General features: G+C 39.1%; 3 protein-coding genes across 6 annotated transcripts in view; 1 reads left to right on the forward strand and 2 right to left on the reverse strand.

The window, feature by feature from the left end:
- The window catches only part of LOC127416514 (protein furry homolog-like), a 209248-nt gene extending 199072 nt beyond the window's left edge, over nt 1–10176 (reverse strand). For both annotated transcript variants that reach the window (XM_051655929.1, XM_051655930.1), the window contains exon 1: nt 9905–10176. The gene's annotated coding sequence lies outside the window, so the exon portion shown is untranslated. The remainder of the gene's footprint in view (nt 1–9904) is intronic.
- Nucleotides 10177–11017: 841 nt separating this feature from the next.
- Nucleotides 11018–16540, forward strand: LOC127416524 (OCIA domain-containing protein 1-like). Of its 2 annotated transcripts, none has more exons than XM_051655958.1 (8): nt 11018–11245; nt 11392–11476; nt 11564–11617; nt 12563–12610; nt 12754–12886; nt 13098–13327; nt 13538–13693; nt 15764–16540. In XM_051655958.1, exons 1-8 carry the CDS (start codon nt 11186–11188, stop codon nt 15799–15801), a joined length of 804 nt encoding a protein of 267 aa, XP_051511918.1. In that variant the 5' UTR covers nt 11018–11185; the 3' UTR covers nt 15802–16540. The 2 variants fall into 2 exon arrangements, with proteins under 2 accessions (XP_051511918.1, XP_051511919.1); XM_051655959.1 differs by having other exon boundaries at nt 11025–11245; nt 11392–11468.
- On the reverse strand, nt 15778–20392 carry ociad2 (OCIA domain containing 2). Of its 2 annotated transcripts, none has more exons than XM_051655961.1 (7): nt 20210–20392; nt 19478–19571; nt 18809–18862; nt 18436–18483; nt 18156–18303; nt 17701–17780; nt 15778–15924 (listed from the first exon to the last, which is right to left on the reverse strand). In XM_051655961.1, the coding sequence occupies exons 1-6, from the start codon at nt 20279–20281 to the stop codon at nt 17702–17704; spliced, it is 495 nt and encodes a 164-aa protein (XP_051511921.1). In that variant the 5' UTR covers nt 20282–20392; the 3' UTR covers nt 15778–15924; nt 17701. The 2 variants fall into 2 exon arrangements, with proteins under 2 accessions (XP_051511921.1, XP_051511920.1); XM_051655960.1 differs by lacking the exon at nt 15778–15924 and adding an exon at nt 16574–17478.
- Nucleotides 20393–26381: the final 5989 nt, after the last annotated feature.

A 26381-nucleotide genomic window follows, 5' to 3' on the forward strand; every position in this document is an offset into this window, starting at 1 on the left:
AATTTGTCTCAGACAGCAGAATCGTGGCCAAAACTGTGTGCACCGGGCTTAATTCTTACACATTTTTAAAAACAAAATGGCATATTCATGTGAATTACATCATGTCTTAAATTCATGAATGCTTAGAATTGCCAACAATTCACCCTCCAAAGGCCACTCTGTCATGCTTCAAGGGCTAAGAAAGCGCTCATTCATAAGAGCAGTGTATGTGTGATTCCTTGTGTGCTGCAAAAAAGATCGGTCCTAAATCTAGACACGATCGGTCAATCGCCAATCACGGATTTAAGATGAAGATCGGCCGATTATGATCAGCGGCCAATCGATCGGTGCATTCCTAGTTTAAATATGACATCAAAAACAAGAGTAAAAGCTTTATACAATCACACTGTGACACGCCATGTTTGTTTATGTTTGAGGTAGTCACGTGAAACTACCACGTAGACAGTAACCCGTTACGACACCGTTCGCTCTCAGGTCAGTGGAAAAGCGTGGCCGGTTCACAATAGGCTCTAGACTGCCCCGGTCGTGAACCAGCGGAGCACAGACTCAGCACGAGAACAATCACAATTTCGGTGGAAAAGGGCTAAGTGATGATTTATGGGGGAAAAGCCACTTGTTGGGCTCTGGGTAGAGAGGAAGATGATTGGTCAGGGTGAGACAGAACCCGCAGCCTAAGCATTAATAATGCACTCTGTTCATTGTTCCCCATATTGCACTGATAAGAGTTTCCCTATCTGCAATCCTCTACACCAGCAGCCACCAGATTACAGAACCTACTGCAAACATCAGCATACACAGCAGTGTGTCCAGCACTGCTATTCACCCCACTGCATCTACAGGGTCATGACAAAATAAACTATATAGCAGCAATAGCTATATAGTTATAGCAGCTAGAGTTGTTAGTTTACATCCTGAACAGAATGTGAAAATCAAGTATAATATTACCTTTACTCACAGAATCAATTAGATGTTACTGAACCACAAGTCATGTTCAATTCAAAATAAACCAAAAGCTGTTTTGTATGTGCAGGTTCATGAGACTTAAGTATATCATCAGTTATTAGCTTATCATTATAACTGACAGGTTGTTCATGTGATAAGTGTTACTGAAGTAATATTAAACAAGCATGAGTGCTGTGGCTCGATATCAGCACGGCTGGGATTCGGCCACAGGCATGAGGCCGCAGGTAATCACAGCCGTGCTGATTTAGGGCCACACAGCCAGATTGCGAGGGTGATATTGCTTTTATACTACAGTTTAAAGAACAAGTAAATAAATTTTTTGGGGGGAAAAATTAAGGACTGTCACAAAAAAAAAAAAAAAAAACACATTTGTGCAAGGAACTTCTTACACTTTTGTTTAGAACAGCACGAACACAAGCGGAGTGACACAAACAGTGAAGTGTCCAATTGCTGATCATGTGTGACATCAGTACTCGTGGAACGAGTCTCACCCAATCAGATTCGAGGACCGGAACTAACGGTTGCATATTTATTGTAATAACAGTTTTGTAATAAATAATATTCTTACATATAAAATTTTTAATTTAATGAATATTTAAAACCAAAATAGCATTTTTTTATTTCCTCATAAATAGCTCAATTTGGTGTGTGGGCACTACAAAATAACTCTGTACGAAACACTGCTTCACACAGACCATCCAATTTTAAAACATCCTGACAGTCTTTCTGCCATAAAGAAGTGACAGAATCAAGTCTGAGAGACAGACAGTTTCATGATAAGTTCTTCATGTCAGAAAGCATGAGTGACAGAGAGCACATGTGAAGCAGACAAATGATGACAGCCAGTTATCCCAGCACTCATCAACATTAAACATCTGAACTATCAGATTAACACACTCATACACGTGCATGCAAAATATATCCAGATGCACAGAAATTTACACAGATCTCACATGGTAAAGATCATGTGCACAGATGTCGATCTCTCCTTAACCCTTCATTAATCTGCTTGGAATTACTGGGATTTGCCCCTTTTTTTTTACCACCAAATAGATTAAACATTTTAGAATACCATTATGTAATACATTCATAATATTTCAAAGTCTTTAATCTAGAAGAATGTAGCGTTAATTTTCTTGGCAATCACAGAGAGCCAGTTGACAACAGATATGGCCTGTCACAACAAAAAAATAACTCTCAGCAAAGTAGGCGTAGGGAACATATGGAAATGATAGTCATCCACCATGCTCAAAAGGACCGTCGGATACATGACTCTCTCAGTTCACTGTGCAAATGTGCAATTACGTTACCCCTAAAAGGGCACAAGTGGTCATGGGTAAAACTATGTCAGACTATTTCATCAGTTTTGGAGAAGAAGAAAAAGAGACGACACAAAAAAGACCTCTTTATCTGTGGTAAAAACCAGCTCTGTACGGCCTGAATTCCAAAATGCCCACATGTACATTAGTTTGCCACCTACACCAGACTGACCGGCCCCACTCATACAAGTCATCACCAGACAAAAGACAAAAATCAAAAGCCCTCACTGTTTGAATATTTCTTTTATAGTTTTATGAAATGAGATTCTCAAGAAAAAAAACAAACAGAAAAGAAAGTGTAGAAAATATTTCACAAAATGTCATCAAACAAGTAGGCTAAAAGTTAACGAGAGACAGAATAAGATGCAATGCACATATATTGTAAACTATATTGTGTTCTTAATGGCATCTGAGCAACAGCCTCTGTTGTGATCACGTCTTGAATAATGCATTTAAATAAGAAGAGTGTTCACTGTTCAAGAAGGTGTAAAAACACTGGAACCTCAGGCAAATTTTTAAATTAGAATGCATGATTAGACACAAAGTCAAACTAATTCATCCCTCTCCCCTCCATCCTAAATGACAAAACGATCCCATGGGATTATTGCTCTGTATACCTCTTTCATTTATGTGGGACTTATTACCAAGGGGCATTAGTTCCAGTAGAGGCAATTACTAAGAACACATCTTAAATGGGACAATTTACTTGCAAATACTATGCAAAGAGCATAGTATTGTCATCAGGACACTTCTGAAACATTTAATAGGAAAGAATTCATGACATATTCAAGCAGGTCTCTGATACTGCCAGTTGTTAAAGAAGACGAACGTGGGGGGCCTGGGTAGCTCAGCGAGTATTGACGCTGACTACCACCCCTGGAGTTGCGAGTTCAAATCTAGGACGTTCTGAGTGACATCAGCCAGGTCTCCTAAGCAACCAAATTGGCCAGGTTGCTAGGGAGGGTAGAGTCACATGGGGTAATCTCCTCGTGGTCGCTATAGTGTGTGGTTCTTGCTCTCGGTGGGGCGCGTGATGAGTTGTGCGTGGATGCTGCGGAGAATAGCGTGGGCCTCCACTAACTTACTTGCTCAGCAATATCCTCTTTGAACTGTTGCTCCACCATGATAGTAGCTGACTTAAAAAAAATTAAACTCATAGAGGAAGCGTATGGTTCACACTAATGTAGGCTATCGATGCCCTTGCAACAACATTGAGAATGCAACATGTACTTGCGTTGTGTTATGAACTGTAGTCTGACATATTTTGAAAAAGCAACAATGCACAATATCACTTTGGCATCAAAACGTCTGAAAATCCCTGGCATGTTTCAACCTTAAAGGGATAGTTCGCCCAAAAATTTACATTTTCTTATTATTTACTCACCCTCATACAATCCCAGATGTGTATGACTTTTTTTTTTCTTCTGAAGAACACAAATTAATATTTTTATAAGAATATTTCAGCTCTGTTGGTCCACACAAATGACCAAAATATGACTCCTTTCATGATTGCGCAGCGCTAGATGGCGCTATAGGATGTGTAATCGAGCTTGAAATCACAATCGCCAAGTAGACTGCTATCAAGATTTTTAGTGAAAAAGGAATTACATTTTGGTCTGTTCTGCTCTCATCCAAAACCGATAGGGTCGCTTCAGAAGACATTGATTAAACCCTCCAGTGGATTACTTTTATGATGCCTTTATGAGATATTTGGACCTTCAGAGTTGGCCACAATTCACTTGCATTGTAAGGACCTAGAGAGCTGAAATATTCTTCTAAAAATCTTAATTTGTGTTCTACAGAAGAAAGAAAGTCATACCAGGGCCCCAGACTGCGACTAAAATGGTTGCAAATGTGCCCAAAAATAATTGATTGCAACAATAATTTAAAATCTAGTCGCCATTGGCGACAGTCGTGTTGTCTGTGTTCATATGCAGTTTCATCAGATATCATCATGCCAGTTATTGAATATATCTTGAATATATCTTGAGAGCACCAGTGTGTCTCGCGCCGCTTTTCAGCTATGTTGTGATGACGACGAGCTTGCTGCACCGCACACAACAACAAACCCAGCGCGTGGGAGTTGTGAACAAATGACTCTTTTGAACCAGGTTTTTTTCATGAATCAGCTGAAAAGAACTGAGGGTTTGAACTCAGGAGCTCTGGATATCTGATTCAAACTGCTAACCTTTCTCAGCGAATCAGCCATCAGTGAGCTCACAACTGGGAGTGCAGATATTTTCAAAATAAGAGTCCCTAGTGTATTTCGGGCTTCTTTATAATTAGAAGTCCCGTATTATGTATCACTTTTTTCTTCTGGTTATTATTGATTGGGATTGGAGTAGCACAATAAACTGCATCTGGGATTTCATTCAATTTGCACTCTTGTAGTCTCTGTGTCTGGGCCATCCGGTAACAGTAAAGAAAGAATAAAGCAATAATTTAAAACAGTAAAAAAAAAAATTATATATAATTATACACACATACACACACACACACACACACACAGCCAAAAGTTTGGAATAATGTACAGTTTTTGCTCTTATGGAAAGAAATTGGTACTTTTATTCACCAAAGTGGCATTCAGCTGATCACAATGTATAGTCAAGACATTAATAACATGAAAAATTACTAATACAATTTGAAAATATTTTCACAACTTCTTAAACTACTTCAAAGATTCTCATCAAAAAATCCTCCACATGCAGCAATGACAGTTTTGCAGATCCTTGGCATTCTAGCTGTCAGTTTGTCCAGATACTCAGGTGACATTTCACCCCACACTTCCTGTAGCACTTGCCATAGATGTGGCTGTCTTGTTGGGCACTTCTCACGCACCTTACAGCCTAGCTGATCCCACAAAAGCTCAATGGGGTTAAGATCCATAACACTCTTTTCCAATTATCTGTTGTCTAATGTCTGTGTTTCTTTGCCCACTCTAACCTTTTGTTTTCTGTTTCAAAAGTGGCTTTGTCTTTGCAATTCTTCCCATAAGGCCTGCACTCCTGAGTCTTCTCTTTACTGTTGTAAATGAAACTGGTGTTGAGCAGGTAGAATTCAATGAAGCTGTCAGCTGAGGACATGTGAGGCGTCTATTTCTCAAACTAGAGACTCTGATGTACTTATCCTCTTGTTTAGTTGTACATCTGGCCTTCCACATCTCTTTCTGTCCTTGTTAGAACCAGTTGTCCTTTGTCTTTAAGACTGCAGTGTACATCTTTGTCTGAAATCTTCGGGGGGGTTTTTTGTTTTTGTTTTTTTATTTATTTGTTTTTGTTTTGTTTTTTTGGCAATTTCAAGCACTGTATAGACTTCATTCCTCAAAACAATGATTGACTGATGAGTTTCTAGAGAAAGCTGTTTCTTTTTTGCCATTTTTGACCTAATGTTGACCTTAAGACATGCCAGTCTACTGCATACTGTGGCAACTCAAAAACAAGCACTAAGACAATGTTAAGCTTAATTTAACAAACCAAACAGCTTTCAACTGTGTTTGATATAATGTCCAGTGGCGGATTTAGGCATGGGCTACATGGGCAGTTGCCCAGGGCGGCACGAGGGGGCAATTTCCTTCCGAAACAGCATAATCTGTACATTATTCCAAACTTTTGGCCGCCAGAGTGTGTGTGTGTGTGTGTGTGTGTGTATATATATATATATATATATATATATATATATATATATATATATATAGACCTGTATATACAGTATATATAAAATCAAGCTTTCGACACTTAGGACAACTGAGGGACATGTTCACAACTATTAGACAAGGTGCAAACATTCACTGATGCTCAAGAAGACAACACACTACTATATGTATACTACACTTTATGTAAATATCTGTAATGTAGATTCTGAAGAGCAGTACTAAATAAAAAAAAACGTTTATCTGTTATATTTGTAAAAATTATGAAAGGGGTGTGAACATTTATGAGACAAAAGGGAACGCAAACTTATCTTCTCAACTATATATACTGTTATTAAACCTTATATATATATATATATATATATACACACACACACACACACACCTACACACACATATATACATTAGGGATGTGCGCTACGACTAATTTGACTGTCGTTTAAACGGAAGTTTTGTAACCGACTAGTCGACTAGTCTAAAGAGAAACCAACCTTCAGAAAACAGTAAAAAAAAATGTTTTTATGCGACTCATTTAAAATACTTAATCTATTCCAAATCCGATGCTAAATTCTACTGAAAAGGGGCATTTATCTGCGACATGCTCGCCTTGAATTTTGATAATTGTACATTAAATATAGAACATGACACGCATTCACTGAATCAACGTTAGTGAACACAGGAATATTTATTGAAAACACTTGAATGAATAGTGCAGGACCAATAGAGCAACCCCAATAGCCTGTTCTAAACTGAAGTCACCACGTAAAAGTTACTTAACATATTAAAACAGTCAGGATATTGTTGAAAATAATTAACAGGTAGACTAATCCAAATCTATGAGAGAGAAAAAAATGTGCTGAAAAGTTGTGCGTATTTCACGACGTGCAGTCGTGCATTAACCATTGATCTAATATGACAGCTGTTCGGTAAAGAACGTCAACCAATAACAGTTACGATGTAAAATAAAGTAGCTATAGGATTGAAAAATAGGCCTGTGATGTAGCCTACAATAAACCTAATGTATTCTAAACATGACGTGCACACAGAAAAAAAGATAGTTTAACACGTTAAGCAGTTGGCACCTCCTTGAAAATAGTCTTCTTAATCAGTAGATTAAAAAAAATGGCATACCTAGTCTAAAACAGTTATTTTCTAGGCTACTTACTCAAAAGCATACATTTTTTGATGAGCAAAATTAACACTTCGACATGGTCCGGTGAAAGACGGGACTTGACTCACCTGAGGCGGCTATCCTGCGCTTGAAAAAGCCCGCTCAGTGGAAAAATAACGTACAAGCATGCACAGATGTAAAGAAGACTCAAGTGTGAAAACATCCTTAGGGACTTTCAAACATTTGGAAAGCCGATTCCCGCACCACCGAAGTGACTTCTATAGCTACTTTGCTCAGTTTACTTGTCTAGCGAGAGGACATTTTCCTGCACGCGCCGCGAGAGAGAGGGAAGAAACACGCGCAGCCTGAGGTGAAATTAAACTCTGTATCTGCTCCAGATATCCTCTTTTTTAAATAATATTTGTATTATTAATTCTATTTAAAATATATAACATTAATATGACAGTAATTTAAGTGCAGCCTCTGTAAAAATATAAAGCCAAACGTAAATGTGTAAAAATGATTATCAGTTTAATGGGGGGAAATATTAACCGACTAGTACTTCCAGTGTCGACTAGCAGCATCAGAACCGTTTAGTCGACTAGTCTGGCACATCCCTAATATACATACATACATACGTGCATGCATACATACACATACATACGTAGTGCAAAACTAAATACAATCTGTTATAGACAGTGCAAGGGAATGTAATGCTGTCTTCCTTTTCTTCTGCTTTCTATCAAGTTTCTGAACAGCAATCTGTAATTGAGCAATTCTGTAATTTGGCTCCTTAATGTTTCAGTTTAGGAGCCATTGGCTCCTAAGTAATTTTTATAGTCCGGAGCCCTGCATACACATCTGGGATGGCATGAGGATGAGTAAATGATGAGAGAATTTTACTTTTTGGGTGAGCTATCCCTTTAAGGAGGCAAGACATATCAGTGACAATATTGACAATTTTTTTTAATTATCAGCATCTGTCTGATTTGGCTGAAATCAGAAGCATATAATATCAAGTCTTTTTCCCCCAATTCAAACAGTGCGCTTTTTTTCTATGCTAGGTAACCAACGTATTAAACAGTAGCCTAGCCAATCTGATTTCAACCCTGTAAAGATTGTTGATTTGAACAATGCTTTTTTTCTTTAATAATATAAAATTGATAGTAAAGATTCACAATATCGGCCATCACATCAGCTGCCAGCCATAACAAATATAATCTGCATCTGCCAAAATGTCTATATCTGTGCATCACTAGGTCAGATTTTGGAGTTAAACCCACCTGCAGGGAGGAAAGTTCCAGAATTCATCATTAATGCTATAATCCCTCGCTTCTGTTTCCCCCAAACCACATTTCTCAGGTATGAAGAAGAGTTCACACTTCTCTCAAAGCCCACAGTTACAAGCTCAGATCAGGAGTGTGAACTCTTCTCTGCATACTGCTGAACATGCTGCTCTCACACTTACCAAATGCTGAGATTTTGGGACACAGCTTGAGTTGTTAGCGTCATTCATGACTCATGCACATGTTTGCATAGAACACACAATAAACAACTGTGAACCTTTCAAATGGCAGATCTTATTAGATAGTGGAAATAAGAGGTGTCTGGGTTAACACAAAGCAATGTCTGCAGATTAATAAATCACTGACAGTTTCAGGGTTATTTAACTACAATCCCTTGCTTTTCCACTGAGGGAAATAAATACGTGAAAAGGCGAATTATCAAGACATTGTATGATGATTTAATGATTTCAGTCAAGAGGAGATTAGATCCTGTACTAGAGATTGTTCTGGGTTCAAAATATGTTAAATTCAATCGACAGGGTTTGAGGCATAATGTTGATTACCACAAAAAAAAAATAAACTAGTCTCTTGTTTATTTAAAAATAAAAAAGCCAAAATCGTGGTTACAGAAAGGAACTCACAACTGGGCCACTACATAAACCGTAAAATACACACTGGTTCAAAAGTATAGCCACAAGACATGTGCAATATACAGTACATGTTGATTTTAGTGTGATAATATCACTTACTAACCTTAACTGTGTAAAGTTATATCCAATGTTACAACTTTGTTGTCATAATTGTGTAACGCCAGTAAACTCTGTAATTCCAGTAAGCAATTTCATCACACTAACATCATGTTAACACATACAATGTTTATGTCTTGTGGCTATACTTTAGAAACAGTGTGTATTTTAACGTTTATGGTCTGGCCCCATTCTCTTTCATTTAAAGTGCATTACTGAGACTACGATCCTTGCCCTTTTTTTAAATGAACGAGGGACGAATCAAAAATATTTTTATGGTAATCAACATTATGCCACAAATGCTGTCGATTGAGTTTAACTTGGGCTGAATCCGGTACCTTATTTAATCGAAAAACAATTAAGTGGGCTTTAACCCCAGCCTAACAGCACAGATTTTCATACTATGGCTGATATTTCCACCGAATTACAGGTTTGAAACTTGGTCTCCCTCCCAAAGATTGATGTTACCTCCCAAAACTCTAAACACTCCACAAAAAGTCACACAGTGGCCTTTGCATGCAGACTTGAGCTTCATCTGGTCGGGTACGTTTGTTACGGTGGATATTACACATGCATCTTGACGCAAATAGTGCCCAAATATGTTGTCTAGGTAGACAGCTCATTAGATTTTGCGACAGCCACTGAACGCACTCATGTTTGCTTCAAAATAATGCAGATCAACATAACTGCCCATAAAGTCTGTTAATGTCCTAAGAGGTAAAGTACATCTGATAAGACAGCTGAGTGTGTGTTAAAAGTGAAAGCTGGCTCTCAGTCTAATGAAACGTTGGTGATTTTACGTTTTTCAAACAGAAATCGGCCCTTCTTACCTTTTTTTTTAGAGCAGCTGCGCTTTTCCTCGTAGTTAGCCTGCTCGCGCTAGCACTGAAATCCGCTGATTCTTCTTTCCAAGAGATGATGAGACTGACTCAAGCTTTACATAAACAACATCTTACATCCGTGTGTCTCTAACGTACGAGATGCTGGTCATGCTTTCGCGATGTTATATCTGATTTTCTCGGTCTTTTTTCGTAAAACAATTAAAAACTCGTCGAATACCAACGTGCCCACCTCCCTGTCCATCAGATTGGAGCAGCGCTGGTTAACGGCTTTGACAATCCGCTTTTCTGATAGGGGAGCTGTGGTGTCAAAAGTGAGGAGCTAAACCCCGCCCCGCGCTCGCAGCGATTGGTGCACAGTATTGACGCGCTTATCTTACAGCGATCTATTGGTCAACTTTGTCGTCAATCAATAAAGACCGATACAGGATTGGCTGAAAGGACGGAGCTCTGTGGTAGCTTGCCTCTATTTGTCAAAATACATAGTTGTACAGTGCGCACATAAGCGCATAAACTACAAAGATAAATGTTTTCAGACTTTTCACGATTTTATTGTTTATCAGAGTTTTGTTTTTCATTGTGAATAGATAATGATGCAATTAAATGGCTTTTGATATTACATTAAAAGTAATTAATAATCATATTAAGATCAAATTATAAGTTCTCTGAAGCAGTCAAATTAATTCATAAATTATTGCTTTGCTTCATTCCAATCTACTTTACTTTTCTCTGCTCTGTTCAGAGAATAATAATAATAATAATAATAATTATAACAATAATAATAATATTTATTCAGGGTAGACGAAAAGGCATATAGACATTTATATATGTTCTATGGTTGCAAATTGATTCAAAATTAATCAAGTATCCCATTTATAATAAAAATGTACACTTAAAAAGTCACAGTTATAAGTAAATATCTGTTCACTTACGCTTTATATCTGAAAATGTATTTTCTTTTTCTGTAATATATCATCATTTTCAATATTTCTATTTTTTATTTTTATTTTATTTGTGTAATGTCCATTGATGTAAATCAACAAAAACTTGATTATATCATTAAGAAGTAGATCGTTAGTGCGACTTGTTATTGTTGCTTCCGGCTTTACGCCTGCACTTCCGGGTTAGAGTTGTTTGCTGTTAAGAGTCGACTGGAGGTCATGTAATTCAAAGTGTGTTGTTTGACAAGTTTACTGTGGAGTCCTCTTAATCTCATGGCTACTACAAACACATTATTGTTTCTGTAGTCGCATTGTGCTTCTTGAATCAGTCATGTCGCAAGCATCGTCTGGGTTCACTCCGGCTGCTCAAGTCCAACATGGATCCAGTGAGGTAGGCAGTAAATTCACCTGACTGTATTTATAAACGTCACATTCTGCCCCTCACTGGTCTTTCTTCTGCAGAAATACTTCCATGTATAATGTGTTTCTGTCTCAGGAACTCTCAGAGCTTTGTCAAGCATATTTTTGTCTTTTTAGGGTCCTTTAGGGGCTGCATATATTCCGAATGAAGAAGAGAGTCGTGTCTTCAGAGAATGCAATTCAGAAAGTTTCTGGTATAGATGTGAGCAATGCTCTATATGAAATAACTATTGTTTACTTTGCAAAGTATATGTGACAATGTAATGCGTGTCTTTCATGTTATTTGCAGCCTTGCCATTTTCTGCCATTGCAATCACAGTCACTCAGGTATTGGTATCTAGAGGTGAGTTTAAATCCTTTTAACTGTCATTTAGATGGTTTCACTGTATCTGGCAGACTGCATGGACTATACTAAAGATCACTCACTTATGTAAAATATAAAAGACTGTATAAGTGATATGATAAAGGGATCAGCCATAAATTAAAATTCTCTAATTTACTCATCCTCATGCCATCCCAGATGTGACTGTCATTCTTCTGCTGTACAAAAAGTGTTTTAGAAGAATATCTCAACTCTGTTGTGCTATACAATGCAAGTAAATGGTGACCAAAACTTTGAAGCTCCACAAAGCTCATAAAGGCAGCATTAAAGTAATCCATATGACTCCAGTGGTTTAATCCATGCCTTCAGAAGCAATATGACAGGTGTGGGTGAGAAACAGATCAATATTTGTCTTTTTTTTTTTATTTTTTTTTTTACCATAAATCTCCACTTTCAAACAGTTCTCCTAAGTGCTCTCTTCTCTCATAAGAATTCTTCTTTTTGTGTTTTTGGTGATTCACACTCTCTGTGCATATCGCCACTACTGGTCAGGGAGGAGAATTTATTGGAAAAAAGGATTTAAATATTGACCTGTTTCACATCCACACCTATCATATCGCTTCTGAAGCCATGGATTAAGCCACTGGAGTCATATGGATTATTTTATGCTGCCTTTATGTGCTTTTTGGAGATTCAAAGTTTTACTCACCATTCATTTGCATTGAAAGAAAGTCATACACATCTGGGATGGCATGAGGGTGAGTAAATGATGAGAGAATTTTAAATTTTGGATGATACATTCCTTTAACTGTAAATTCGTCATTTTCTTCGCTATTCCATTTTCTTTCTAGCTCTCTTTTTTTCTGAGCCTGTTGTACCTGCTGATTACCTTTAAGTTGCTGGAGTGGCTCAATTTCACTCCTGAGATAGATACAATGTTATCGTGTTACTATTATTTGTCCGCAGGAATGCTTGCTCCATCGCCCCGATTTGGCTCCCTTCCTAAGGTTGCCAGTGAGTATCAAGGACATCTAGCACTAATGTTATAGAGGTTAAAAGACAGCTAAAATCAAGGCTTCTGTATATTCCAGAAAATGGAGGGCTATTCAAAGGCAACATTTTCAAAAGTACCTCTGAATGTATATAATCTTTTGTAGTTGCTGGCATAATTGGATACATCAGTGGCAAAATGTCTTACATGAGAGTGTGTCAAGAAAAGTTTATGAAACTGGAGAACTCCCCACTTGGAGAGGCGCTGCGCCAGGGACATCTGCGTCATGTGCCTTCTGAGTAGGGACACATTTTTCAAACTGCATGCACACAGCATTTCAAGTGCTTTTTTGTGTGTATTATTGTCATAATCTTATCTAAACATACATTTTTAAATAAAGGTACTGTATGTTACTGTAAGCCAAGTAATTAGACACCTACTTTACACAATGAATTACATGATTTGCAGATTATGTACATTGTAACAGTACTCTTGTTTGCTTTTTTAAAGGGTAAACCAAGCAGAGTTGTCAGATCCAGACCTATCAGAATCTCAACAGTCCGCTTCTAAATTAGAGGTCCAACCTGTGACAGAATTCAGTTCTATGCCAGAGAACGACAGTAGTTACTCCAGTGACTATACATACAGCAGCCCCTCCCAGTCATACGACCCCACCCCTTTTAGCTCTGGATTCAGTGATTCTGGACCTATAAGCATCAGGGATGGCATTACTCCTCAAGGTACTGCCACCCTTACACATGAAGTCCGGAACAACATTATACAATCACATTTTATGGCCAAAATCTCAACTTCTGTATTTCATTTGTGTACACTCTGGTAACACTGGTAATGAATCACATTCATTTAATTCACTAGAATTTTGTTGTTGAATAAGGACTTGGCGACTATTTGGTAGGTCTTTTAATCAGTACTTTGCATATATCCCAAAGCTCCACCCTATCTAGATGAGGATGTGCCCAAGAAGAAGCCTGTGTTGTACGAGGAACTGCGTAGTAAGAACAGAGAGAACTATGAGGTCACTCTCACGCAGAAAGCTGAAACACTGCTAAAACCACAAGCAGAGCTGCCTGCACCTAAGAAAGAAGGTGAGCTTCAGTAACAGGCCCAGCAACTTAACTGATTTCCCTGCATTTTTAATTGATCTATAGCCATAATCATTTTTGAGACCTCCAAAACACATTGGGCTCTCTGAAATTCTCAAAGTTGAAGTAGAAGTAAATAAATTAGTTGTTTATGCTGTTGAATATTTAACCTGTGTATATATACCCAAAGTTTGTGATAAAATATAAAAAGGTTAGCATCCATACATGATTACTTGTCATTTAGCGAATGCATTGTAACCAAAATAGCTTGCAATAAACTGGGGCAACCTGAGGCTAAGTTACTTGCTCAAGGACACAATGGGTGGATCAAAGTAACTAATCTGGGCACCTAAAATCTTAAGGATAAAAGTAGCTCCTTATGTGGAAATTAAGGAGCAACTCTTAAAAAATTAGGAGTGTGTCACTCCTAATTTTAGGACTTTTTTCATCTAAGAGTGATTCATGAAGCATTTTAATGATTAAAGTAGCTCCTAAACCTATGACAACTTAGAAGTCGTCCTGAGGACTTCTAGATCCCTAAGAGTAAATCACAGATGATCCGAAGCATGCCTGCTGTCGTCAATCCACATTAAAAGCAATGTATTAGAATATTATTATGACACTGACCTTTTAAAAAGGTATTGCCATTGATGCAATTACCTCTATCACGAATCGAACAACCCAATTTCACCGGAGATAAAGGTTTTGACAACTCTGCACTCACTGGCCACAGGCAAAATGAAACTGTGTAGCACGGATGAATTGGGAATTTCTGTCATCTATCTATTAATTATATATATATATATATATATATATATATATATACTTGACATGATCCATAGCAACGAGGTCAACTCTGCCTTACTCTTACATGAAGATTTCTTAAGTAAAACTTGCTCTTTGCAGTTTATATTTTATTTATTTTTTTGGAATAGGTTTTAAGCAAAAACTCTTAACTAGGAACTCTTTGTGGAACTCCTAATGTTAAGATAAAAATATTTGTGAATACGGGTCCTGGGTTCTAACCTGATGCCATTGTGCTATTAGCCCGCAAAGGGATAGTTCACCCAAAAATTAAAAATTCTCTCATCATTTACTTACCCGCATGCTATACTAGGTGTATATGACTTTTTCTTCTGCAGAACACAAAAAAGTGCATACAAAAGTGAATGGTGACAAAAAAATTGAAACAACAGAAAGCACAAAGGTATCATAAAAGTAATCCATTCGACTCCAGTGGTTTAATCAATGTCTTCTGAATTCATTTAATCAATTTTGGGTGAGAACAGACTAAAATGTAACTCCTTTTTCACAGTACATATTGCCATTGTACGATCATGATTTCAAGCTTGATTACACTTCCTAGTGCTTTACGCATGCAGAGAACGCTAGATGGTGCTAGGAAGTGTAATCAAGCTTGAAATCATGATCGTGCAATGGCAAGATGTACAGTGAAAAAGGAGTTATATTTTGGTCTGTTCTCACCTAAAACTGACTGGATCACTTCACAAGACAATAATTAAAACACTGGAGTCATACAGATTACTTTTATACCGCCTTTATGTGCTCTTTGAAGCATCAAAGTTCTTGTTACCTTGCACTGTATGGACCTACAAAGCTGAAATCTTTTTCTAAAGTCTTTGTGTTCTGCAGAAGAAAGAAAGTCATAAACAACTGGTATGGCATGAGGGTGAGTAAATAATGAGAGAATTTTCATTTTTGGGTGATATATTCCTTTTATTATTTACCATTTATAATGAACCCAGCTCCATATAAGCCGTGTGCTGTAAATATTTATACTACAGTAGGGGAGGAATTAGTATGAAATGCTGTGACTAGGACTGCCCTTAGGTTATCTCGATGTGGAGAATATGCTAGATAAACTATACTTGATGATAAACTTATATAGTCATGTGAAGACAGCAGTGGAAGCATTGTATAATGCATTTGTACAAATCTAGGTCAGTTAATAATTATTAAAAAACTCAGTTTCATCCTTATATTGTAATCAACAGAACAGACATCTATATAGGAAATTCTTTCACATTCATTCTTTCAAATATTTCTCTTCAGTTAAAAAGAACAATTATGGAGATGCTTGGGATGAGTGAGAGTGAACTGGAGGATCAACAGTCCAAAGGATGTCAGTGAGACTTCACGATCTGAATAGTGACTTCAGTGGAGTTTGTTCATGCCTCAATCTGCCAGATCACACCAAAAGCCGCAATCAAATTCTGAATTGAAGACAGTAAGGAGCAAAGTTTTGGAAATGAATGCATATTTCTTCGAATAAAAACATTCACGCTCTTTGTTTTTGATTACAAATGTGGTTTCAGAAGAATGTTTTTCTTGTTTTAAGCAAATTTTAGCTAAACCATTTTAACAAAGTTTTTTATTGATTGAGAAATTCTGTCCAGAAATGCTTTATTTTTGTTAAAGATAATGATATTTGTTTTAAAATTAAGATTCTTTACAATAAAGCTAGAAGATGAATGTGTAGTAAAAACAGTATTGCCTTTAAGCCGGCAATAAGATATAAGGGTAAGCTTGTTTTGAATTTTTATGGCAGATGTTTCCTTTTTAAATACAACTTCAATTTCAGTCTCGGGATCATGTTAGCTAACCCTGCCACACAAGGTATTTTATTTGAGAACCTTTAAATGAAGGTGATTCACATTTAAATGTTGAACCCAAACATTTCAAATAGAGCCTGTAATTCAGTTGCAGCTCTGTTTTCCAACATGTAAATATCAAGTATAGTTCAGTCTAAAACCATTATATACCAACAGTTTTAACCAAAAAAAAAATCAATAAACTTCTCTTGGAAAAAAATTGTTGTCTCCATGACAACCCTGGACATGATGCTATTTTTTTGTCCACCAGATGACCTTGTCTTTTCCAGGGTGGAGTTTAGGAGTAGGTGTTCTGAATTATCTGAGATGAGTGCTGGAATGAGCAGCTCTTAAAAAGGTCCTTCTCCTCAGTGTGTTTGCCTCCCCTCACCAGCACTATGATTTGTTTCTGTAGATTTTTCTGATTTGTTGTTCTTTGTTTTTATTGTTACGTATTTAGATTTTCTTACATTGACTTTAATATATTTATATATATTTTCTATTTGTTTAAATCTAATCCTCCTGTGGCCTCCCCTTCATGTTACTCTGCCTTGAGCTGGGTGGTTTGTAACAATTATTTAAAAAAAAAAATTATGAAACACCTGTAATAAAAGGCAACTGATTAATCATAAGATTTATACAAAACAATCACTCCCTCTCTACATTATAGACAAGAGACAATGTTGTAACATCATTGTTATATAACATTTACACCAGATTTAACATTGTGCTTGTGGGTCACATGGGACAGTTTGTGTAATCTAACAGGGTCCTCAGTGTATTGTGTTGTTATATTGCTCTTTTAAATCCAGCCTATTCAGTAATATTGTATACTGCTTAAATATCACTGGTATTTGACACACATATGGTTCCATCCTTCCCAATGTATAATTTGTTTCCAGGCATTTCAATAGAAGCAGCATTTTGCTCTAATTGCAAAGGTTGCCTAATATGTCCATGTAGCATAGCTGCTGTGTCTTGTAGTGTATTGGTGCCCCCTGGTGGTTAGTTTCTTTCAAAGGTCCATTTAATATGACTACAACTTCTTTTGTTGCATAATTTCCAAAGGAGCTAAACATTTCAGATTTCATTTATTTTTATTAAAAATGTCACTTTACAAAAACGTAAGTATGGCATAAGTATGTGGAGTAATGAAACGTCCTGATTCTAAAGACCCTGTAAAAGAAACATGAATAGATTTACCTTTAGCCTTGATAACAGTATTTTTTGTCCTCTTCGATAACAAGCAAGTACAAGGATAGTTTGGTCAGTGTGGCCTAGTATGTAGATAAATAGGTGTTGGTAAGTGTGGTTTATTGTGTAGAGAGGTGTTGACTGATATAAATTATTGTGTGGGTATAAGGGTGTGTTTGGGCAGCGTTGTGTTTTTTTTTTTACCTCAGCTCTGAGTATCAGGGGCTGTTGTTGCAGCTTGTGCTTCCTGTTGCTTGCACTTTTCACACACATGGATGCAGTGTCTGTATGAAGGAGAACATTATCAGACCCAATTCTGTTCCCTACATGCAAACATTTTATGACATAATCCATTCAATTTTGTCGTGTAATTTGTTCGATTTTTAAACATATTTTTTCAATATCCCATCTTAATATGCAAATGCATTTGTATGTTGATTGTGGCAAAGTCATTTGTAGGTTAATCAAAACATTGCTCCGTTTGTTTAAGCATCCCAACCATCCTGACACAGCAAAATTGGCTCAACCAATCGCACAAGTTTAGGGTAGGACTGTCTTTTTAGCCAACCATTGGCAGATGGTGGAGTGTCGGGAAGCCCTGAGGTGACGCTGGTGGCAACACTAGCTTTAAACTATAGAATGCATGCTTGATTTCTTACCTATGCCCAGGTCCACTGGCTCCAAATCCAGGAGGCCCAAAACCTGGACCAAATGCTTTAGTGAACTCTGGTTCCAGTTTATTGAACTTTTCTCTGCAAGTCCCAACATAGGAAGCTTTGCCTACTGCATAACCTACAATGCCTGCCACTGCAGAGGAATGTGAAATGATGGGTTTTATTTTCAATGAATAGGTTCATATTCCAACTGTATATTGCCAAGTTCAATAAGAATGCATAGGTATGAGATGGGAAAATAAAATTTTTATCATTGGAAACTTACAAATCAGTTTTGGAAAATACCCAAATCGCTTAGACTGTTTCCAGACACCTGGTCAAAATGAGCAAAAAAAAAGTCATGAGTATATTTTGCATCATTTCAAATGGTAAATACAAGAAAAAGAAAGTAACAGTTGATCATGATAGTAAAAATGTTCCTCTTAACAGCTTTACTGATGCATTTAAAGCACATTAGTTTCCTTGCTCAGGACTTTTGTCACATCTTTCAAACATTATACACTCTTTAGAACTTTTAGCATTTAAATAAAATGCATGAAATAACCATGAAATCCATTTATAAATTAGGATTCAAGTCTACATGGCTAAAACCCAACACATTTGTGCAATGAATGGTTTATTTGTATGCAGAATCTTACCATTGTACATGAGGCCACCTGTCACAGTCATGCTCCCAACAGCGAGTGGAAGAGCTGTGGGATATTTAACACAACAGGTCAAAGTTAAAAGCCATTCATTATGACATCAAAGGTCTACACTAAATCTAAAAACATTTATTAAAAGAAAAAGTATTTGAGGATTATTCTGTGTTTCAAATCTAAATTAATGAAGCTCTGCATTAATTATTAGCACCGTGTTGGGGGTGTGGTGGAAGGCTAAATCCTAGCAGCTGTCTTTATTGTGTAGGGTAGTGAGAGATAGACAATCCTATCAATCTATTTTCCATCATCAGTGCTATATAACTACTATAACACTACCTTATCTACAGCAGAAAAATGTACTTTCAATATTTACATTTCTTTGACTTTTTAAGATTTACCTCATTTCCATGACTTTTCTAGGCCTGGAAATGCCTATTTTAAAATATGCCCAGCTTTTACATGATCGTGGGAACCCTGATATTTTACAAATTAATGCAACCAAATTCCTTAAAAACCTTTCGAACATAAGATCTGCAAAGTCCAACACACTTTTTAAACAGAACACAAAACAGACAAAAACACCATATTCAATAATGTTCACATACAGAGATACTAAACGAAACATTAGTAATAAGAGTGTGTCTACATTTCAGTGGCTTTCCTTACCTCGATACCAGAAGCTCTCATTCTGACATTCCTTCCATATCTGCTTTAAATTGTCCCGGGGAAAGCGTGGATCAGCTATGGGGCACTGAAATTGCTATAAAAACAAGCAGGTCACAGAACAGCAGTTCTGAATTCTCCTCTACTAATGGACATACTTGAAGAGTTTCGGAAAATCCATCCCACCCATCAAGCAGTTTTATCAAGTTAAACAATTACCATGTGCTACTTGGAAACCAGGTGGCTGGTTCCAAAAAACAAATTTTTCAATATATCTAAAATCTACAACAAATCTTCATTTATCCAGTAAAACATGGTGATCGTGAAGCAGATGCAGGCATGACTAAAGCCCTCCGCAATCAGTATAATGAATGACAGGAAGTGATGTGAATATATGCATAAGCACCCTGCATAGTATCAGCCTAATGATCCGTTCTCTGAACAAACATTGAAATACAATGCTTGAATTTAACATGCTACACTTAAAATAGAACAGTGCTTTGGTCTTAGACAGAAACCATTTAATGTAATCCTAAAGATCAAGGGATCTTCTTTTTCTTTTCATTGCAGTAAGAAGCTGATAGTAAGAAGAACCCCAAGTCATTTCAATAATTGCAACTCATAGAATAGAATTTAGCAAAGGAGCAAAACAGCTCAGTCTCTCTGAAAGATAAACAAACCTCTCTCAAAACCCACTTCGTCCTCATCATTTCCAATATACACTCACTCTCCTACCTTCCACTGAGCTTGGCTGGGTTTTGCATCCTCCACTCTTTTTCCTGTACTTTGATTTGCTTCTGTGGTCATGTCTTTTTCATTCGTTTCTTCCTCTCTTTCCTTCTCTTTATCTGTTCTGCTTTCGTCTTCTCCTTGGTGCTTTTTCACTCTTTTTGCTGTTTGTCTTCAGAGTTCATAGGGCTCCACCTTCCCTTCATTTACTACGTCCATGCCACTCCTATTGGTGGGAAGTGCTGTGATGTTCTGTAGTACAGAGGGCAGCATGCTCCTTGTGGTTTTATCCCAGATGCAATGTCATGCTTATAATGCAAACGACATATAAATATAAATATAAATGCATATAAATACAGACTCATTTGACTTTGTATTGAATTAGGATAATTAAAATAAGTGTGTCATTATGTTGGAATTGTCTTCATAAAATATGAATGCACAGATTCAGATTCAGCCAGCAGAGAATGTAACTGCTACATACAGTATATTTGGGTCTAATGATTTCAACCCATTTTTAAGGATTAACTTTCTGAGCCTGTGAATCATTTACACATCAAAGCACAATATAACACTTAAAACCCATTCAAACAATCTGTGTGAAAACGTGAGCATGACTTGAAATATATTGAAATTATAGTATAATAACGATGTGATATGATTTAACCTTGGTGTGCTTAGATCTGTTACTACTGTGAAAATTCTCTTTCATTGTCAGTTACTCTGCAGGAATAATAAAATACTGCAAAGAGCATACTCAAAGCATTGTTCCTGAAGTGTGCCGATTTCCTGTTTTACCTGACAGTTAATGTCTCCTTTCTGCCATGTTATTCAGAGTTCACCTCTGTACAATATACTCGGCCTGCTATGATAAATCTTTATCAGACATAACTGCCCTAGACAGACACACCCAGCTACTGTCATTCTGGTCTCAAAAGACTGCTAAAAGCAGGTTGGAACTTGAGGAGAAGTCAAGTGAAATAAAATAACCACTAAAAACAAGTGCTTAGTTGCTCTGTGTTGTGTGTTTGCTCTTGCTGGTCATTTATGCAAAACACTGGAGAAAAATTGTGTTTTGGCAGCACTAAAACAAAAAAAGGAGATGAAGTCCTGTTTAGCATGTGGGCAACAAAAACCATGTTACCTCTTAGATAACTTCATATTGTTTTTCCTCTTTCAGGCTGCAGTCAGAAATACTTGGGATGCTCCAAGAGAATAATTTAAGCAGCAGAGGGCCTGACCCTGTTACACCTGCAGCAACTGCTATCTCTCCTGGACGCCGCCAGAAGTCGCCATCTCCAGAGTACTAACATTTCACGAACTACATTTCCCATAATCCTCCATTCAACTGATTACTCTCCCACCTGTTCCATATTAACTCTGTCTATTGGAGTTCCCTGTTTACATGCATTCATTGCGAAGTCTTGTTTGCCTAGTCTACATTTCTGAGTGTTATTTACCATTCCTGTTTTCCCTGTGTTTTGACTCCTGCCTGTTCTTCATATTTCCCAGCCTGCTTGTGTGTTTTGGATTTATTGCCTGTTTCCTGGATTACCCCTCTGCCTCTCGGATTTACTTGGTTTGCCTTTCTGGACTGTCTGCCTGTGTACCGAACCCTTGCCTGCCTTTTGTTTCCCCTTTATTTTGCTACTTTGTTTTACTATTTATTCTGTTATTAAACTGCACATGGATCTTAACACAACTGCCCCGGCGTCTTTGCTACAGAAGACTTCGCCCAAGTTAGATCCAGCAGCTTTCCAACAGTTACACAAGCTTGTTTCAGAGAAAGCAGCCATGCTTACCAGTCACCATCAGCAGCTGTGCAAGCTCACATCAATCACGGAAGAACTCTTTAAATCCGTGCAGCCAAACCCGCAAGTATCTCCAAAGGGGGTTTCCACTAACAACTCAGCCTGCAGCACAACGCACTCTACAGCCATTGTTAATCCTCGACTCTCGCTTCCAGAGAAGTTTGACGGATCACCCAGTAAGTGTCGAGGATTTCTCTTACAATGTGAGCTTTTTTTGTCTCAACTACTTCTAATGTATCCCAATGATGAAGCTCGTGTTTCCTTCATTGTATCACTGCTGTCAGGAAAAGCACTAGACTGGGCTACGGCAGTTTGGAGTCATGAGAACGTTTTAAAGGGTTCCTTGTCACACTTCCTAGCTCGTTTACGGGAGGTTTTTGAGCACTCTGAGGATGGGAAGGACCCGGGAGAACTTCTATTGTGTTTAAAACAGGGGAAGAAGTCTGCTGCTGAATTCGCCTTATCCTTCTGCATGCTAGCAGCGCAAACTGTGTGGGTGGAGGACACTTTGAAGCTGTTATTCCGTTAGGGGTTAAATCCTGACCTTCAAACTGAACTAGCATATAGTGATGAGGGGAGATCTCTTGATGAATTCAAACTCACCATTTGCCTGGATAACCTGATCAAAGCCCGTCGTCCAGTTAGTTCTCTACAGTCACTTCACTCTGACATCGCTGCAACCAGCCATCACGAGCCCATGCAAGTGGGTCTTTCTTCACTCTCCTCCGAGGAACGACGACGCCGTCTCCGAGAGATTATGTATCTACTGCGGACAATCGGGACATTTATTGGCTGCCTGTCCAACGCGTTGAGTTTAGAACTTTCAATCTTAATTCTTATTGAACCGTTTGTCTGCCATTTTAGATTCAGAGGCTGCAGGTAACTTTATTGACCTGGCTCTTGCCACGAATCTAAATCTGTCTTTTGTCCCTTGTGTCCCTCCTTTACCTGTCTCAGCGCTAGACGGATGACCCCTGGGCTCTGGCAAGATTCAACAGATCACCCAATCCATTCGTCTTCAAGTTGGACTCTTTCATCATGAGGAAATTCAGTTCCTAGTCACTCACTCTCCTAAGAACCCGATTGTTCTTGGCCTGCCATGGCTGAGACTTCAGTCTTGCCTCAACCTTCCTGAACCCATCTCTCTCCCTCCTGTAAGCACCACAACAATCCTTCCTGAAAAGGAGATTTCGATCCTGCCACATTGTTATTCGGATCTCCATGGGGCATTCAGCAAATCAAAGGCTACACAGCGCCCTCCTCACCGTTCCTGTGACTGTGCCATTGACCTTCTGCCAGGCTCCTCTCCTCCACGTGGACAGATATACCCCTTATCTGAGCCTGAGACTAAAGCCATGGAGGAGTACATTTCGGAATCCCTGGAAAAAGGATTCATTCGACCATCCACTTCTCCTGCTTCTGCTGCTTTCTTTTTCGTAGGAAAGAAGGACGGGGGTCTTCGTCCATGCATTGACTACTGAGGCCTGAACACAGTCACCAAGTATCGCTATCCCCTCCCTCTGGTACCAGCAGCATTAGAGCAGTTACGATGCGTCAAGATCTACACCAAACTGGATCTTCGTAACGGCTACAATTTAATCCGCATCCGAGAGGGGGGTGAATGGAAGACAGACTTTTCTACACACACTGGCCATTACGAATACCAGGTAATGCCTTTCGGACTTTCCAACAGTCCATCTGTCTTCCAAGCCTTTATAAATCACATTTCAACGATATTACTGGCAAATGGGTTATAGTCTATATTGATGACATTCTGATATACTCTTCTTCCCTTGATGAGCACGTTCAACATGTCAGAGTGGTGCTCAACCACCTCATCTAATATCAACTGTATGCCAAGATTGAGAAATCTCTTTCCTGGGGTATGTCATCTCCCTCGAGGGGATCACCATGGACACTTCCAAGGTACAAGCCATGCTGCAGTGGCCATTACCTGTGTCAGTCAAAGAACTACAGCACTTCCTTGGTTTTGCCAACTTCTACAGATGAGTAATCCGAGGTTTCAGCTCAGTGGCTGCCCCACTCACCTCATTGCTCCGTGGTAAAGCCCAGAAACTAAACTGGACACCTCCTGCTCGTCAAGCCTTCGATGACCTTAAACGGCGCTTCACTACAGCCCCCATTCTTCATCATCCAGACCCCACTCGACCCTTTGTGCTGCAAGTAGATGCCTCAGATTCAGGAGTTGGTGCGGTACTCTCCCAACGACAAGGATCTCCCACCAAACTCCATCCCTGTGCCTTCTACTCATGCAAGTTATCTGCTGCTGAGAGAAACTACGATGTCGGCAACCGAGAACTCTTAGCCATGAAAGTGGCTTTTGAGGAGTGGAGACATTGGCTAGAGGGAGCTCGTTATCCTTTTCTGGTAATCACGGATCATCGCAACCTGGAATACATTCAATCTGCTAAACGCTTAAATCCTCATCAGGCTCGATGGTCCCTCTTCTCCAGGTTCAATTTCACAATCACCTTTCGACCCGGCTCTAAGAACACCAAAGCTGATGCCCTGTCCCGCATTTATGGGTCCACTACTGGCAACAACCCTGTGACTTCCATTATCCCACCTACTCTCATTGTCGCTCCTGTACAATGGGACATAATGGCAGACATCACCCAAGCTCAGATCCAAGAACCCACTCCCGCTGACTGCCCTCCAGATAAGGTCTTTGTTCCCAGCTCCTTACGCAACAGAGTTCTTCAGTGGGTTCATGACACGGCCTGCTCGGGACATCCAGGCACTCAAGCTACTTGCAGGTTAGTGCAAAACTGGTTTTGGTGGGAGAACCTAGCGACTGAGGTCGCTGATTATGTAAAGAACTGCAATGTGTGTGCCACCTCTAAATCTATTCGACAGCTTCCGTCTGGTCTCCTTCAGCCTCTACCTGCCCCTCGACGTCCTCGGTCCCATATCGCTGTGGATTTTGTCACGGATCTACCCAACTCTCAGGGTTTCACTACCATCTTAACTGTGGTGGACCGCTTCTCTAAGGCCTGCAGATTCATCCCTCTGCCCAAGCTCCCCTCGTCTATGGAATGTGCTGAGAACCTGTTCCAGTACGTCTTCTACTTTTATGGCCTACCTGAAGACATTGTCTCCGACCGTGGCCCCCAATTCACCTCCCGAGTCTGGTCTGCATTCTTCAAACTGCTCAACATCAATGTGAGTCTAACCACTGGTTACCACCCTCAATCCATTGGTCAAGCTGAACGTCTAAATCAGGACCATGGTAAATTCCTTTGGGCCTACTGTCAAGTCAACCAGCATGACTGGAGCCGTTTCCATCACTGGGCAGAGTATGCTCAAAACTCACTGTTCAAACCAGCCACCGGAACCATGCCTCTCAAGTGCATCCTTGGTTTTCAACCCCCACTCTTTTCCTGGTCCAGGGAGCCGTCTGATGTACCTGCAGTCGACGACTGGATGCAGCACAGCGAGGCTATCTGGGATCAAACTCACGTCTACTTACAGCATGCCATTCGCCGATAGAGAGAACAGGCCAATATCCATCGGCGCCCTGGCCCCAACTATGCTCCAGCACAATGGATTTGGTTATTTACCCAAGATCTACGTCTGCGACTCCTGTGCAAGAAACTAAGTCCCAGGTATGTTGGCCCGTTCAAGATTCTTCGTCAAATCAATCCTATATCATTCAAACTTCACCTCCCTGCTAATTACCATGTTTCCCCCACCTTTCATGTTTCCCTGCTCAAACCCCCGGTGCCTCCGAGAGAGGAGGGCCCTCAAGACCCTCAGAGACCCCTTCCATTCCTCATTGATGGAGAGGAAGCCTTTCGGGTACACAAGCTCCTAGACTCTCGACGCCGGGGTCGGACGCTTCAATACTTGGTTTACTGGGAGGGCTACGGCCCTGAAGAACGTTCCTGGATGAACTCTGAGGACATTCTAGACCCTGCTCTCATCGCTGAATTCCACCACAATTTTCCTAATCCTCCTGCTCCCAGAGGTTGAGGTAGACCCCGACGCAGACAACCTCACATCAGGAGCCGTTCGTGGGGGGGGGCTCTGTTACACCTGCAGCACCTGCTATCTCTCCTATACACCCCTTCCGGATTCATTTGTTGCCCAGAAAAGAGCTGCTTTGTCCCAATACCCACACTTGTGGTCTTCAAATGAAATCCCTTTATTGCCACTCAAACATATACACAAGTGCAACAGTGGGTGAAAGTCTTGGGTGCAGTTCCAAGCAACATAGCAATAAGACAATTACAATAAACATCGGATTTACACATAACACAATTTACACATCTGTTACACAACACAATACACCTAATAATATACAATAAACAGTATACACAAAATAAGAAGACTGTATACAATACAAA

This window comes from Myxocyprinus asiaticus, chromosome 25 (assembly GCF_019703515.2).
Source record: "Myxocyprinus asiaticus isolate MX2 ecotype Aquarium Trade chromosome 25, UBuf_Myxa_2, whole genome shotgun sequence".
Lineage (NCBI taxonomy): Eukaryota > Metazoa > Chordata > Actinopteri > Cypriniformes > Catostomidae > Myxocyprinus > Myxocyprinus asiaticus.

Coding starts and splice junctions, on each gene's coding strand:
- LOC127416524 (XM_051655958.1), top strand. CDS start 11,186: ATGTCGCAAGCATCGTCTGGGTTCACTCCGGCTGCTCAAGTCCAACAT. Junction 12,611..12,753: donor CTCCCTTCCTAAGGTTGCCA/GTGAGTATCAAG, acceptor AATCTTTTGTAG/TTGCTGGCATAATTGGATAC. Junction 13,328..13,537: donor GGATGGCATTACTCCTCAAG/GTACTGCCACCC, acceptor TATATCCCAAAG/CTCCACCCTATCTAGATGAG.
- ociad2 (XM_051655961.1), bottom strand. CDS start 20,281: ATGACCACAGAAGCAAATCAAAGTACAGGAAAAAGAGTGGAGGATGCA. Junction 18,304..18,435: donor GTATTTTCCAAAACTGATTT/GTAAGTTTCCAA, acceptor ATTCCTCTGCAG/TGGCAGGCATTGTAGGTTAT. Junction 17,781..18,155: donor GCCAGTGGACCTGGGCATAG/GTAAGAAATCAA, acceptor TCCTTCATACAG/ACACTGCATCCATGTGTGTG.